Source organism: Poecilia formosa, unplaced genomic scaffold (assembly GCF_000485575.1).
Source record: "Poecilia formosa unplaced genomic scaffold, Poecilia_formosa-5.1.2 Scaffold115, whole genome shotgun sequence".
Classification (NCBI taxonomy): domain Eukaryota; kingdom Metazoa; phylum Chordata; class Actinopteri; order Cyprinodontiformes; family Poeciliidae; genus Poecilia; species Poecilia formosa.
In genome coordinates this window covers 775,485-791,001 of record NW_006800054.1, presented here as the reverse complement: position 1 = coordinate 791,001, position 15,517 = coordinate 775,485, and the positions used below count along the sequence as shown (strand labels likewise).

Genomic DNA, 15,517 nt, shown 5'->3' with positions numbered 1-15,517 from the left:
TAAAGCATATAAACTAAATAAAATTTGATTTTGCTATATTCAACTCCCTAAAAGTTACTGTAGGTCAAAAAGGATTATACAGTTTCAGTGTAGTTGTTTTTTGTTTTGTTTTGTTTTTAAAACAGGACATCGCTTTCTTCCTCGTGTTTCCTATCGACTAGTTTTATTTGTTGCACTTCCGCTATGAAACGCAGCAGACGGGTTGCTCCAAATGGTCTAAACTACTTAATTTCTCTTTAAATTGACTCATTTTGTGTCTTGTCAGCATGCTACTGTTTTGCCCCACCTGTGGGAATGTTTTAATCGTTGAAGAAGGACAAAGATGTTTGAGATTCGCTTGTAACACTTGTCCATATGTACACAACATCACCAGGAAGGTAACATAAAACGTTTTAACCCGCGTTGTGTGGGAATTGGTGTTGCTGTTTCTTCTCGTTTTACGATATTCTACGAGTTAAATGCCCCCTTTTGTACCTTCGCAGGTAAATAACAGAAAGTATCCCAAGCTAAAAGAGGTGGATGATGTCCTTGGTGGCGCTGCAGCGTGGGAGAACGTGGATTCAACTGCAGGTGACTAATCCCTCTCATTGTCTCAAACAAGTCTGTTCTGCATGTCGAAACTAAAATTGCGTTCAAATATATATAAATATAAAAACGCCACGGACTATAGTGCATTATTTTATCGCCTTGAGACGTTAGCATAATGTGAAGCCTATATTTCATACTTGAAATACAAGGTGACAACAACGCAACTTAAGATTTTTTTTTAGCTAAAATGTACTCTTTGATTACTATAAACCACATCAAATCAGTGTTAGATCGTTGTATTGCATTGTGTGAAAATTATTTTGTCATTTTACATTCGGTCAGCTGCTTGTTTCATGTGAAATGATCAGAATGAATGAGAGCCATTTTACCAAAACAACAAATACTCGGATCCTTAAGGTACACTGCCTGCATGTTTTAGATGTTCCTCTGCTTTAACACACCTCATTTACATGACTGCAGTACAGGAAACGCCCGTTAATCAGATGCGATGACACGTAAAAACACCTAAAACATTCAGAGCGGTGGACACCTTGAGGAACAGGGTTGGGGAAACACTGTAACTAGTAGACAAGATGGCGTTTAGACAGTTCTAGGTGTTTCACACCCATCATGTTTACAGACCTGCTTTGACTCACACTTGTTCACTGAAGAGATGTTCCTTCAGTGCTGATCTGCTTTTACACCCAGTGAAAGTCAAGCATTAAATTCTTACTTTAATGCTAGAATCACAACTTGACAGAACCAAAATTTATGCAAAGTTATGACTAATGTCAAGAGTGTGCTTGTTTCTGTACATTGTTTACAATGGCTGTACACATTTAACTACTATGACACAAAACTGCAATGTCTTTCACAGTTTGATGATAAAATCATCATACAAAATATTGAATCTGATATTTTCTCCCCCCAATTACAAACTGCATTAAGTCAGCAGCACACAAGAGCCAGTTGCCCTGGTGATCATCATTCAGCTCTGTCGGTAGCTGGGTGAATGAGGATTGAGTGAGAGTTTTTAACTTTGATTTTATTTGCAACACTCAACCATGTGTCTCCTTGGTTCTCAGTTGAGTATCCAAATGCAGGCCTTATATGTTCACAACAAAAATTAGTTATCTTTTCTATAAATATGAAACTGGTGCTTTGCATTAAAGATATAGTATGGAGCATTTTTGGGGGGAATGTTTAAATTTCATTTAAATGGTTCTATAATCAAAACATATGCTTTTCTCTTATGTTGTGTATTTTAGAGTATCAGCCACACTGACTAAAGTGTGGAAATTAGGGAAAATGTGATTAAAGTTTTATTCTAGGCTGATAATTTGCATCTGTGTTTCTGCGCAGAAACGTGTCCAAAGTGTGAGCATCCCCGGGCTTATTTCATGCAGATCCAGACCAGATCAGCAGACGAGCCGATGACGACTTTCTACAAATGCTGCAATGCACAGTGTGGACATAGATGGAGAGATTGACAGCTGTGTATTGCAGAAAGTTCAAATTATTTTCAGATTCCGCTTTGTCTTTCGAAAAATTACCTTTCCCCAAAAATAAATGTAATTTATGCAACAGTCACTTGTCAGACATCATGTATCTTCAAGATAAGAGATTTCTTTATGACTTTTATTGATAAAATATTACCTGTGTACAACAGTTAAGTAAACTGTCTTACATTGTTGTACATTATCACAGACATTATAGCAATGCAGTTTTCACAATAAGAACATTTTGTTGCAATCTTTCAGCTCAAAGGTTTTACACTGATTTGTCAGTCAAAAAAAAGTCAGTTGCACATTTAGTCAGGGAGCTAATCAGGAGAATAACTTTTTAAAAGTAAAAATCAAGCAGATGAACTCTTGATAGGCATTAGTGAACAAAGGATTGGGCATGCAGTGATGGTACACTGATCATTTACTGGCAGCAGACAATTCAGTGGAAGTTGATTTGCAATATTTTTAATCTTAATCGAAGCTTAAAAGTATGTCATCTAACATGCATCTGAGCAATGCACCTAGTCTTAAAGAACATGAGCCATTGTTGAATTTGCTCAAATTTTTTCTTACAATGTTCTATTTTGGGTTATATTGAATCTACAATCTGTAGAAGTGCATCCTGCCAACATGAAGTCATTTACTAAGATGTCATGCAGTTTGTTTTTTTAAATCAGAGACAAAAACACATCTGCCACCTTCAATATGTTTTCAATTAGTGCACATACAGTCAGATTCACTCAGTTAAAAGCCCAATAATATTTTTCATTACATTTTCACAACAAAAGGGTTAGCAGTGGAGTTTAAAATAAAGTGCAAATGTTAAGTTTATTAAAACGAGACACAAAATGGACAGAGAGCTGGTAACAGAAAAGCAGCAAGTCACTGAACATTGAGTGACTAAACAAAAATAAATATAGCATGTAATATAAATATCCGTTTAAATTTATAATTGGGTCTCGTTAAATCAGTGGAAACAAGACAAATATACATGAGGAAAATATGATATACAGACAAAATTGGGTTAGTTAACATAAATGTTGGGAAATATTTTAAGATGAGACCAAAAAAAAAAAAAAACACCAACTCAGACTGGGTAGCATTAACATAAGAATTCAAACGAAATAAGCAATTTCACAGCTTTTGCTAAATGAGGCTAACTCAATTTTTTTTTCTTCTCCATGCATAAGATAAAAAAATGTCTGTAGGCTTACAGCAGTCTGTGTGCGACTGCAGCCTTTTATTTCATGGTTCTTTTAACGCCCTTTGTCAGTTCAGAGGTTTTGTACATTTTAAATCCTTGTTTAAACATTTTAGAAGAATGTGGAAGGTATATACAGCAATTATCCTGTGGGTTTATGAGACAACTTTATTTACTATAAGAAGGGGACAACACTATGCAAAAATGGGGCGAAGGGTGGAGGCTGCTGTCATTACCAGCAGGGGGAGCTGAGAGTTTTGAGTGTGTGCACATACATGGCTCTGTGGCGAAACACTGTCGGTGGTTAGCAGATGCGCTTGTATGTGTAGATGTAGCCCTTACAGTTAGGACAGGTGTGTGTCACATCCTTGAGGTCATCAATCAGGCAGGGAATCAAGCAGCAGCCAAGGTCACACCTGGGAGCAAAGGAGAAGAAAAGAATATAACAATCAAACACCTGCAGACAAGTTTAATCAGGATCCCCATTCGTGACTGAAACGATGAAGAGGATATTTCAGTTCAGTAAAAACATGAAAAGAATCAGCACTGGTCTCCACATTTTTAGAGATTCCAAGAAAAGAGTAGTAAAAGAGCTTCTGATGTAACTGCAAGGAGCCAAATGGAAGATTGCAGAAATACGCTCCACATCTGCGCAACAGATGAGACGTTTGCAAACTAAATATTTTGTGTGATACTCTTTAAACCCACTGCTTTCATTCTCCCTCCCCCACTGTAAATATGTTCACATTTCTCATAACAGTTTGAGCTAAAATTACTACTTAAGATTAAACTTTACTTTTAAACTGTGGCTGAAACAGGTTATCAATGTCATAACTCTTTCATCCACTAGTTAACACTTTGAACTTACCCTACAAAGAAACAGAAGAGGCAGAAGAGTGTGTTCATGAGCCCGACATCATGAGAGATGCGGGTGATGATGGCCTGCTGACAGTGCGGACACACGGTCTGCACCGGCGACGTCTGGAACATTTCACCCTGCAGTACCGTCACAGTGGTGGCTGCACCCGGAGGAGCCAGGACGGTCGCCGTGTGACTTCCCACGTGGACAAAGTGACCGGGGCCCGGACCCATCTGTCCCGGAACTGGCTGACCAAAGTGACCTGGTGGTGGTGGGTATGGCCCACCTGCAGAAAAAGAATCAATTAAAGCGTTAAAAGAAAAAAAAAAAAAAACTTAAGTATGGACTGGTCTAACCTTGTAGAGGAAACGGAAATTATATTCAGGGAAAGAATTTGATGATGCTTTTGGGTGATGTGGTTACATATTGTGTGAATAAAATAAATCTGAGGCCAGTGACGACACCAACAGAAAAATATGGATACACAAAGAAACTTTACAGAGGTTCAAAATAAAAATAAAAGGCAAAATGGATAACCACTGATGTTTTTTAAAGGCTGAGCCAAAAAAAAAAAGCGTAAACACCTCCACTGACAGTTTTTCACCCAAATACACACAAGGACGGTATGATGATCAGTATTTACTGATATTAGCGGAAAGGCTGCTGCACCTTGCATTGGTGGAGGCATTGGATGAGCAAAGTGACCTGGAGGTGGTGGGTAGGCCATACCTGCAAAGATTGCATTCAGGAATAAAAGTATTAACATAAAAAAACTGATTGGAAGGATCATGGAGAACACAAAAACAAAACAAACAAACAAACAAACAAACAAACAAAAATTAACTTAAAGTAGGAATATGATGAATTTATGAGTCGTGTGAAATGCTGTGGTTACACAACTGATTCTGCCAGTAAAATGAAACTGAAGTCACACCTAAACATGACTGGATTCTGACATACTCCAGAGACACTAAATATGTGAAGTCAGAATTTCCAGGGGAGTCTGGTGCTAGACTGAATGATTAAAAGAAGCATAAACACAGAAACAAGAAGTTTATTGATATTTCAGGTCAAAATGTGGCACCTTGCATTGGTGGAGGCATAGGCATGGGCATGGGCCCTTCTCCTGGAACATGTGGCGGTAGGAAGCCTGGCTGTGGACCTTCATAGGGGGGAGGGCCATAATCGGGAAGTAGGGGCTGTCCTTGTGGCTGAGTAGTTCTTACTGTTTCTAAAATATACACAAAATAAAATGATCTGATCAACAAAAGTCAAGTGGATACGTCACAGAGTACAGATCAGAGAAGTATTCAAAGATATTTCATATTACACAGAATTGAAAATTAATACCAAACCCTTACAACAACCAGTGTTTAAACATTCTTTGTGTATATCCAAAACAGAGCAAAGTAAAGGATCACTCGCTAGAACTTATTATTTCACGCAGAGAACTAAACTACAGTGCTCATCAACATTCAGCACACTCTTGCAACTTTCCCTTCATTACCAGGTTGTCCATTCTTTTCCTCAATGAGGGGGGCACTGGGACCTCCAGGGTACGGAGGGGGAGGGTCACTGGACATACTGGCCAGAGATCTGGGCTCACAGATGGCTCGGCTACGTTGACGGTGATCAAAGCTGCGTGGGTCGCGTTTACCGCTGAAGAATAAAACATGAAATCTTTTATCTCAAGTTTCACCAGAAAGTACTTGTCTCTCTCAAGCTAAATAATATATATCCAGGGGTTAAGTGTAGGCCTGTCACAATTTGCAGCAGCACATGTGTGGAAGAAACTCCGTCACAAGTCATTGGTTAGTTCTGAGTGCCTTTTACATGTAAAATAAAATAAATATTGTGGATAAATTAATGCCAACTGACAACTGTTAAACCAAATATTTAACATGAGTGCAAATTTCTCACTATAAAGTAACAGTTACAGAAGGATTATATGCTACTGTTCATACACTTAAGGTTGGAGAACAACACAGCTGTTGAACTGTCCTCAAACATCAGAATCCGTATAAAAATAATCCACTTTGACAAAGTTGTTTGTTTATTTCGGTATGTTTACACCATTATTATTAATTATTTATTATTATCATTATGCGCATATTATTAAAAATAAATGTCTGTATAATTAAAATACCTTACTTAGCAAGACTTTTATTAGTTTCAAGAAACAAACTAAATAGTATCGTAAAATCAAAATGTAGGCTGTTCGGAGATAATCCTGGTCAAAGCTACTTGCAACACCACGAATAACTAGTTACATAATATATAAAAGCGGAAGTCCGCACTGATTTAACATTAAGGTGGATAATTTAGTCAAAACAAATTGGTTACATCTTTGTCGGTTAACATACATGCTAGCTAACAAGAACATCGCTTTCAGAGGCTAAACGTCTGGTTAAAAACATGTTTATTTCAGGTTCCTTCATACGAATGTGAAAGGACTGACGGGGTGTGTCAGTGGTCAGCCGCTAAAGCAACTTCAAGACGTCGCCGCGTTTTAACTGTGAACCCAATCGTTGAAAGCTAGCTGTCGTTAGCTACAAGGCTAGCTAGCGTCGCCATTCTAGATATAGAAACTAAACGCCGAAGATGTGAGAATAAAAACTGACTTGGAAAACAAGTAGAGAGAATTGTTTTTTTCGTTCGCTGCATACAAGGAGATAGGAACAAGTTGGAAAGGTCATTACCTTATTCTAGGAAGAACAGCACCGAACCGTGTTGTAGCTGAAGTTGTTTGACGTTAGCTGCTTCGACATCCGTTGAGACGGATTTACACTGACGTCATTAATCATGATGTACATCGGTGTTTTGGTGTGTTTTGATGCCCTGTCAAAAAGGCAAATAAGGTATTTTCCTTGCACCCTTGAAAGCCTTTGCAAAGTACGGGTATTTGTTTTTACTGTGGTCTAGAAAAAAGAAAACACAGTAGTGAAAAAAGTTTATTTGTTCTAAAATGAAGCAATTAAACAATGTTTAATAAAATGACGAATTTAATCTAAAGCATCACAGTTTAAAAGGTTGAATTATATCGTGAAATACTTAACATTAACAATTTACTCAAAAGAATCAAGAAAAAATATGCTCTTCCTGAAATATTAAGAAAAAAATTATAATTGTATCTATAAAATCCAATTAGATAAATGTTTTATATGCAATATTTGGTGCAGATGTCCCTTTTATATTTGTACATTTCATAATGGACTGCTAACCGTCATAAAATTGAGAAATGTAAAATGTCAAAGAATTGTCTAAAAAATATATGTTGTTTAGAATTCCAATTTTTACAAAACTTTGACGTTTATTATCTGACATTTATTATTATCATTTCCTTTCTATTATAAATCTAATACGTAAAACATAAGCTTTAATACAAATAATTAAAATAGCAAGGACAGACACTGTTTGCCAGAAGATTCTAGGCAGAGTGAAGCCAGCGTTAGAGCCCTCTAGTGGTATTCCATGGGAACCGCAATATCAAATCAGCTATTGCAAATCTAAATAAATAAATTATTTATACAATACAACATTGACAATGTCGTCAATGTTGTATTGACGACATTGACAACAGCAAATCACTTGTGTTGAGTTTCTGACTTTACAACAGTCCCTCATAAAGGGCATGCATGTAGCAACAGTGGAGAGGAAGAACTCCCCTCTAATATAACAGGAGCAACCCAACAGCAGAACCAGAACCGGGCTCAGTAGCAGCCATGTGGCAGGACCAACTGGAGCTGAGAGAAGACAGAGGAGAGACACAACAACAGGTCAACTGATCAGGAGAACTTTCCATGTTCATGGAAATGAAAAGGAGAGGGAGAACGGTTAGGTGATGGCAGCATCATGTCAGCCAATGCCCTTTTTCAGGAAGCAACCACAGCTAATCGACACCAGACCAGATGTACCTTGGAGAGAAAAATAACTGAGAAAACAAAAAGCTCAGTTTCTAAACTTTTTAGTTAGAAAAGGTTTCGTTTCCAACTAAAGTCATTGTTTAGTTAGAAACACCAGAGCGCCACCTTCTGGCCTTATCGTGGTAGAGGCGTTTGAGTGTCCCAGTGATCCTAAGAGCCGTCAGAGGCTTCATTCCTCTATTTGGGTCGGGTCTGCCGGGACAATAAAGAAACCCGTAAAATAACAGATTAATTACTTGTGTGCTAAATAAGGCATGTTGGTAGCGATATTATGTGAGCTATTGAAGCTGTGTAATAGCGGTGTAGGATATGCTTAATATACACTATCATTTCGGGTGTACAGTGATTGTATTTGTAGATGTCTGTGTTTTATTTTCATTAAAAACATGTTTCACCCGTCTGATACTATTTCATTCTTACAAACACCTCTGTATTTAAAATATTTTTTTAAAAGGTAGGCTATTCACATAAAAGGATTTGGGCAAACATCTGCGATAGCTTTTCGTTTTAAATGGATAGGATATTCTTATGAAGGAAGTGATATTTTTGAGGTTTTGTCGTGTATTTAAATTGTTCCAGTGCTATGCTAAGCATAACTCCTAAACTTCCACTTCAGACTCGTCACTCAAAGAATTTTATTCAGTGATAATATTATAGTTTTCGGTTTGTAAAAATTAAGGTAGAAGTTTTAGACGCTAGTACCGACAGATAGACGTCTATCCGTGCTGCGGTAGGAAAAACCTGACGAGGTAGCACAGATAGCCAGAACACCGGCTGGTCCCTTGTAACAAAGCGAACGCCCTCTTTTCCTGAACTAGCAGCCAATCAGCTCTAGTGCCTACTACGTCGTTACGTCGGTAGCAACAACAACAGCTCGCCCTTAGCTTTTTTTTCATTTTGTCAATTCCGTCACCAACAAAACACATCGTGAAAAATGCCGAATTGACGACAGTTTTTCCTTTTGGTGGATGTTTTATTCGTCTGGACACCTGTCAGGGCTCGAACCATAGCTAATCTGAGCTGCCGTCGTGCCGTTAGCTAGCAGCTAACTGTAGCTAAGAGGAAGATGGGGTCCATCCTGAGTCGTAGGATTGCTGGTGTTGAAGACATCGATATCCAGGCAAATTCGGCCTATCGATTTCCCCCGAAATCTGGTAATTGATTTGCAGTTTCTCTTTAGTAAACAACTTTTTTTCTTTTTGGTAAAGAAACTGGATACATTTTCTGATACCTCGGTTTCGTAGCGTCTTTTACACGGTTGATTCCCAGCTATATAGATACATAACGACAGTTTTTTTTTATATTGGACGTGTCATCCTGGAAACAAGTTAATGTTTTCTGACACGATATCACGTGTTAAAAATAAATGACCGAGGTGTGTTACGGTAAAACCACTTGGTCTACAATAAAGCCGTCAGATCACGTTGTAATGATTACATCTATTATTATATGTGCCATAACTTGACCTAAAATAACTAAACAAATGCAAATTATCCTGTTAAAACCAAGAGGACTCAGTATTTTGATGTTAAATTTAACAAACTTCTTAAAATTGTATAACATTTTTATTTTCTGAATGAAATCATAAGCTGCCGTTTTAAATAGCTGTTTTGTGTACAGGTACGACAAAGTTAAATATTGTCCTCTTTTTACTGTGCCTCCACCTGTGCAGTAACTATCAGAATTTATGAGCCTCTATATCCTGTTAAGAACAATGCTTTCATTTCATATTGGCAGTAATTTAGTTACTTATCAGTTTTTCTCTTTCTGCTCCAGGGAATTACTTCGCCAGCCATTTCTTCATGGGAGGAGAGAAATTTGATACTCCACATCCAGAGGGATACCTCTTTGGGGAAAACATGGACCTGAATTTTCTTGGAAATAGGCCAGTGCAGGTAAAGTCTCACATTTGTTTAAATCTGATTTCAGGATTGTGTCTTTATAAGACTTTAGCAGTAGTCAGTGATTCTATTTGAATGTTAATTTTACGGTAATTTTTCTAGTTTCCATATGTGACACCTGCACCCCATGAACCAGTGAAAACCTTGAGGAGTCTGGTTAACATACGGAAGGACTCTCTCCGTTTAGTGAGGTAAGAGTCCCAATATGAGAAAGTTTCAGGGCACAGATTTTCTGTTAACGAACGTCAAACCACTCGCTTCTAGGTACAAAGACGACTCGGACACTTTGGTGGAGGATGGCGGGAAACCCAAGGTCCAGTACGGCGTGGAGTTTACCTTTGATGCTGATGCCAGGGTCGCCATAACGCTCTACTGCCAGGCGTTTGAGGAGTTCTCCAACGGGATGGCGATGTAGGAATTAGATCTTGTCACTTTTAATTCACAGAACATTGTCTAAAACTAACAGCAAGAACCCTGAAAAAAATGTTTTGACTATTCATTTATGATGGTGTCAGATTCTACCTAACAGCATTTATACATTTATTCATATAGGTGGATTTTTTATAAAGATGCAAATTACAGTTTGCGTTAAAGTCTTTGAGGAAACCTAAGATCAGATATTTCTGACACGTGTTTTTCTTTTGTGTGGTGACATTTTTTGAAGTTACTAATTAAAGTCTCGGTTTGACATTTCCACACTGACATAATCTTTGAAAACAACATGAATTTAAAAAGAAGTCATTGTTGTCTTTTCTTAGCATGGGTTGAACATGATGGGCTGGGGGTGTTTACTCTGAAAAGACATTTTATGAAGCGGTGTTGTGTGTACAGGTACAGCCCAAAGGATCCAACCTTGGTCTCAGAGACGGTGCACTACAAGCGTGGGGTGAGCCAGCAGTTCTCCATGCCGTCCTTCAAAATCGATTTCAGCGAGTGGAAAGAGGAAGATGTAGGTTTGGAGTTTGCGACAAGATCCCACTTCACATAAAGATGCTTCTTCTTTAACGTGTCAACTGCTTTCAGTTAACGTGTGGAAAATGTCGCTTTGCAGCTGAACTTTGATTTGGACCGAGGAGTGTTTCCCATGGTAATCCAAGCTGTGGTCGATGAAGGGGACGGTGGGTCATCGAGGTTTATGTAAAGCCTCGTGAAGCTAATCTGTTCTGTTCTATCAACACCAAACGTTTTAGCTGCTAATGACTCCTCATTCGGTTATCTTTCTAGATTGTCTTGGACATGCTCATGTGCTTTTGGCAGCATTTGAAAGAGTAGGTGTAAAACAAAAAAAAAACATATGAGAAAAGTGAACGGAGCTTTCATGTGAGCTAAAAGGTTTTTTTTTGTCTTGCAGCACGTTGACGGCAGTTTCTCCGTCAAGCCTCTGAAGCAGAAGCAAATCGTAAGTTTAACATTATTATTTTTACTTTAATACGTTAGAATACTATTGAAAAGTTAGCTTAAATTATTAAAAAAACCCAAACTCTGTTTCTCAGAACATTTTTATTCCAGTTATTGAGATGTTTAAGGCAGCGAATCCTTTGTGGGATGTCTCTGTAGCCAGAACAGTCAGATTCCTTCTGTTGGTGTTATCTAGGTGGACCGTGTCAGCTACCTCCTCCAGGAAATCTACGGGATCGAGAACAAAAACAACCAAGAGACCAAGGTATCCCGTAGTAACATTTTTGCGTGCGGTAACAAGGATGCTCAGAAACCTCCGCTTTGTTTGGTCACTTTCTCCTTTCTTTTCTCTCAGCCGTCTGACGATGAGAACAGCGACAACAGCAACGAGTGCGTCGTCTGTCTGTCCGACCTGAGAGACACACTCATCCTGCCCTGCAGACACCTGTGTCTCTGCAACTCCTGCGCAGACACCCTGCGCTATCAGGCCAACAACTGTCCCATCTGCAGGCTGCGTAGGAGGCGCTACTTTTTTAAACCAGATCAGCGTGTGTTTAATAAGGCCCAGTAATTTCTAATTAGTGTTTTTTTTTTAACATTTTCTCAGCCTTTAGAGCCTTGCTGCAGATAAGAGCCGTGAGGAAGAAACCTGGAGCTCTCTCTCCTGTGTCCTTCAGTCCTGTTCTTGCTCAAACTATGGACCATGATGAGCACTCAGTAGGTGTTGTTTATTTTATTTTATTTTTTTTATTCTTTGACCAGGACCTCCCTCTTTAACCGTCTGTGACCGTGTCGCAGAGCTCCGACTCGGTCCCGCCTGGTTTCGAACCCATCTCCCTGCTGGAGGCGCTGAACGGCCTGCGGTCGGTGTCTCCCGCCATCCCCTCTGCGCCGCTGTATGACGAAATCAACTTCTCTGGGAGTCTGGGAGGAGACAGCCGGCAGCTGAGCTCTCCGGAGCATTTAAGCGACGTTAGTCTTCAGAAAGGAAAAGTCAGCAAGTCACCTGACAGGTAATGCTGCTGCGCCAACGTCCTCAGGCACAAAACTCGGCCTTCGATCAAGATAGAAAATGGTTTTATGCTTTCACTCCTCAAAGGAAAGTGTAATCATGCAACTAAAGTGTTTTATTTCATTAGGCCTTGGTCTAATTATCATCTTTCTTCCAGCACCCTGAGATCGCCATCCTCTCCCATCCAGGAGGAGGATGAAGAGAAGCTGTCTGAGATGTCTGATGCGCAGCCACACACACTTCTCTCCAGCAGCCCCGCTCCCACAGATGTAATATGCCTCAGTTATTTTTTTTTTATATATTATTATTTTGAATTTTATCTGTACTTTACACCCACTCTTGTCTCCTTTTCTTCCAGGCTACAGCCACCGAAGATGTGGCAGAATCCCTTTCTCCAGACGACGGTTAGTTTTTTTTTGTTTTGTTTTTTTTCCCTTCTTTTTGCATCTGGCCGTCAGCAAAAAGAGACACCGTAGCATGTTTGACATTGTCTGTGTGTGATCCAGATGACAGAATGCCGCCTGGAGGAGACATCCTGCAGGACTGCAGCAGCGAGCACTGCAGCTTGACCAAAGCAGAAAGCGACCCAGCGGGGGATCTGTCTTTGCCTGGTGAGAAATCTTCTGTGGAGCGGGAAGATTTTTATTTTTTATTTTATTAATTGGTTGAGAAATGAAAGTGGTTTCATTTTTTAAAACGATTTTCAAATATGCTTGACAAAAGCGTACTCCGATGGGACTTCTGAGAAAATCAGAGTGCCGTCATTAAAACACAATCTCCTGCATCTTGCTCACTTTTTACTCTATAAGGCTTTACCTTTTTTATTCTGGTTCCCCAGATCAGGATCTTAAACTAAACACTTTGTGTTCTCTATGTGCTTTGCATCTAACCTGTGTGCTCTCACCTCTGCATGTTTCCTAACACTCCTCTTCTATTTCCTACCATCCTACCTCTGTGTTTCTCCTCACCCCCTTTGCAGCTCTAGGTCCTGATTCCTGCTCCATTGGTATGGAGGAATAAACGCGGTATGTCGGCTTTCCTGTCTGCTATGCTTCTGGTTGTACTGGGGGTCGAGGGAGGCTTCACCTATTCCCACCAAATGTGGTTCTCTGCGATTACATTCACTGACGTCTATTGTAGCTAGAAAAATATGTCGGATTTGCTGCTGTAAACATGTTTTAAACGCGGTGTGTTGTGCTTCGCTGCATCTTATGAAAGTCTCAACAGGAGATTTTGCTTTCAACTTTTCCACGTCTTCCGTCGCAGGTTCGTCGGACTCGACGGAAAGCCTAAAGAGTCAGAGCACAAACTGCTCCAGCCATCCTCTCCTGTGTCCCACAAGCAGCCTTCATATGGAAGACGAACATTTCAACTGACTCCGACTCGGCTCCGCCTCACTACAACGATCCCGTCCCTTCGTCGCTTTCACACAGGGCCTCCAAAATGCCCCCACCGCCCAGCTCTGAGCTTCTGTTTTAATGACTGTTGATATGAGGCTTTAAAGAAAATGGGAGGATTACAACGGACCGTTCATTCCATCAACTCGAAGGAGAATACCGAGCCGAGGTGAAGGTGTTTTTGCTCTCGTTTTCAATGACTGGTATATTTCAGTTTTCATGTTTTAAAAAAAACAAAACATTTTATTAACATCAATAGTGTTCAGCTGTGTGTGTCTTGGACAGAGTTGTGATTTTTGTAATGTAGATTTCCACTACCTTTCTCGGTGGTGCTTTCAAGCACAGTTAGCCACAAGCTAACCATCCTAACACTAATTTGAGAAGAAGCTCTAAATGCAGCTTGTATTAATGTTTTAGAACGATCAGAAACACAGAACATTATTGATCCAAGATTATTTAATTTGTCGGGAAAGCTTTACTTTTTTTTTTCTCCGTTTCTGATTGTTTTTTTGTTTTTTTGCACTCCAACAAAATAGTTTATCCATTCCTTTTAGAGAAAGAATATGATGGAAGTTATTTCTTTTGTTGTATTTCACCCTAAGCATGTTGGTTTACTTTTCAGATAATGTGATACAATTAAGAATTATGTTTACTTCAAAATCTATTCTTGCTTATTATATATGTATAAAATATAATATTTAAAGTACAAAAATAGATTCTGGTAAAATGCACATTATTTAAATGGCTACAGGCTAATCCAGACGTAGTTAAAGCCTCGAACAAACAGCCAAATAGCAAGGCAAGCTTACCCTCCATTGATATGGCTGATAGCTGTACAGTCTTTTTGTGGCAACCCAAGTGTTAGCTTATGATGTCGCTGCAGAACAAGGAGTCACGTGTTGGTGTGGCAGCAGCAGCAGCTTTAGTTTCCTTGGTCCAGTACGTGTAGCATCATGCGTTTTAGATCTATGTGCCTTGAATTAATATGGCTGCCTGCTTCTTGCAACATTCTTACAAATGCTACAATATACAACGGCTCCACTGCACAGACAGGTTTTAGGACGCTAATGTACAGAACCTTTCATTTCTCTTTCAAACTTCATGCAACAGGAAAAAAAAAGTTATTGTCATTAAGTAATCTTAAGTTGAATTGTTGCTTTTTTTTGTGATATCCAAGTATTAATTATGCATTTATTATAAGTACTTAGGTCTGAGTATGTTTGTGTGTGTTGCCAGAAGGAGCACAGCTATGAAATGTCTGCATTTTATTAATTGGGCTTGCATTTGCATGTGAATTAGTAGATGCTCTCACCTCGCGCTGCTCTTGACTGTTTCTTTTGTCGTTTTATCCTCTTCTGTGCCATTTCAACTTGACACTGTGCCTTCCTGTTCTGACCACTGTTGCCCTGGTATCCAGGATAACCCCACATTAGGTGGTGTTTGGCTCTATGTAAAATCCTGTACCCGTCTCTGTGTGTGTATAGTGGCATGTGTATTACAATAAAGAACAAAGGTTCAATACCAAAACACAGGCAGATGTTTTCTGTGTCTCCACATCATTTCTATTTGTTAAGATTACACAAGTTGGTTGCTTTAAACCTATAAAAAAAAGGAAGTACCAAACATTCATACAGGCACAGCTTCCTCTTGATTTTATTCAGTGCAATTAAATTCCCTTTATGTGAATTATGGACTGCTATAAAGGTTCTTTGCTATTGTCAAAGAAGCTGTGTAAAAAAAATTACATTTTTAATCGACCTGACCCAGAAATTTGTCATCACCATCTGACAAAA

At 39.2% G+C, this 15,517-nt stretch overlaps 3 protein-coding genes across 5 annotated transcripts; 2 read left to right on the top strand and 1 right to left on the bottom strand.

The window, feature by feature from the left end:
* The first annotated feature begins 150 nt into the window (after nucleotides 1-150).
* Nucleotides 151-2,114, top strand: polr3k (polymerase (RNA) III (DNA directed) polypeptide K). The gene is made up of 3 exons (XM_007560454.2): nucleotides 151-377; nucleotides 483-570; nucleotides 1,891-2,114. The coding sequence occupies exons 1-3, from the start codon at nucleotides 267-269 to the stop codon at nucleotides 2,016-2,018; spliced, it is 327 nt and encodes a 108-aa protein (XP_007560516.1). The 5' UTR covers nucleotides 151-266; the 3' UTR covers nucleotides 2,019-2,114.
* A 46-nt stretch (nucleotides 2,115-2,160) lies between these two features.
* On the bottom strand, nucleotides 2,161-6,908 carry cdip1 (cell death-inducing p53 target 1). 2 transcript variants are annotated; one of them, XM_007560452.2, is made up of 6 exons: nucleotides 6,793-6,902; nucleotides 5,601-5,752; nucleotides 5,178-5,324; nucleotides 4,763-4,822; nucleotides 4,103-4,379; nucleotides 2,161-3,650 (listed from the first exon to the last, which is right to left on the bottom strand). In XM_007560452.2, the coding sequence occupies exons 2-6, from the start codon at nucleotides 5,674-5,676 to the stop codon at nucleotides 3,539-3,541; spliced, it is 672 nt and encodes a 223-aa protein (XP_007560514.1). In that variant the 5' UTR covers nucleotides 5,677-5,752; nucleotides 6,793-6,902; the 3' UTR covers nucleotides 2,161-3,538. The 2 variants fall into 2 exon arrangements, with proteins under 2 accessions (XP_007560514.1, XP_007560515.1); XM_007560453.2 differs by lacking the exon at nucleotides 4,763-4,822 and having other exon boundaries at nucleotides 6,793-6,908.
* Nucleotides 6,909-8,841: 1,933 nt separating this feature from the next.
* Nucleotides 8,842-15,255, top strand: mgrn1b (mahogunin, ring finger 1b). 2 transcript variants are annotated; one of them, XM_007560451.2, is made up of 17 exons: nucleotides 8,842-9,170; nucleotides 9,793-9,911; nucleotides 10,020-10,108; nucleotides 10,182-10,328; nucleotides 10,749-10,866; nucleotides 10,969-11,035; nucleotides 11,142-11,185; nucleotides 11,269-11,316; nucleotides 11,512-11,580; nucleotides 11,671-11,830; nucleotides 11,923-12,032; nucleotides 12,114-12,328; nucleotides 12,485-12,596; nucleotides 12,686-12,731; nucleotides 12,834-12,938; nucleotides 13,307-13,352; nucleotides 13,594-13,686. In XM_007560451.2, exons 1-16 carry the CDS (start codon nucleotides 9,083-9,085, stop codon nucleotides 13,345-13,347), a joined length of 1,578 nt encoding a protein of 525 aa, XP_007560513.1. In that variant the 5' UTR covers nucleotides 8,842-9,082; the 3' UTR covers nucleotides 13,348-13,352; nucleotides 13,594-13,686. The 2 variants fall into 2 exon arrangements, with proteins under 2 accessions (XP_007560513.1, XP_007560512.1); XM_007560450.2 differs by lacking the exon at nucleotides 13,307-13,352 and having other exon boundaries at nucleotides 13,594-15,255.
* Nucleotides 15,256-15,517: the final 262 nt, after the last annotated feature.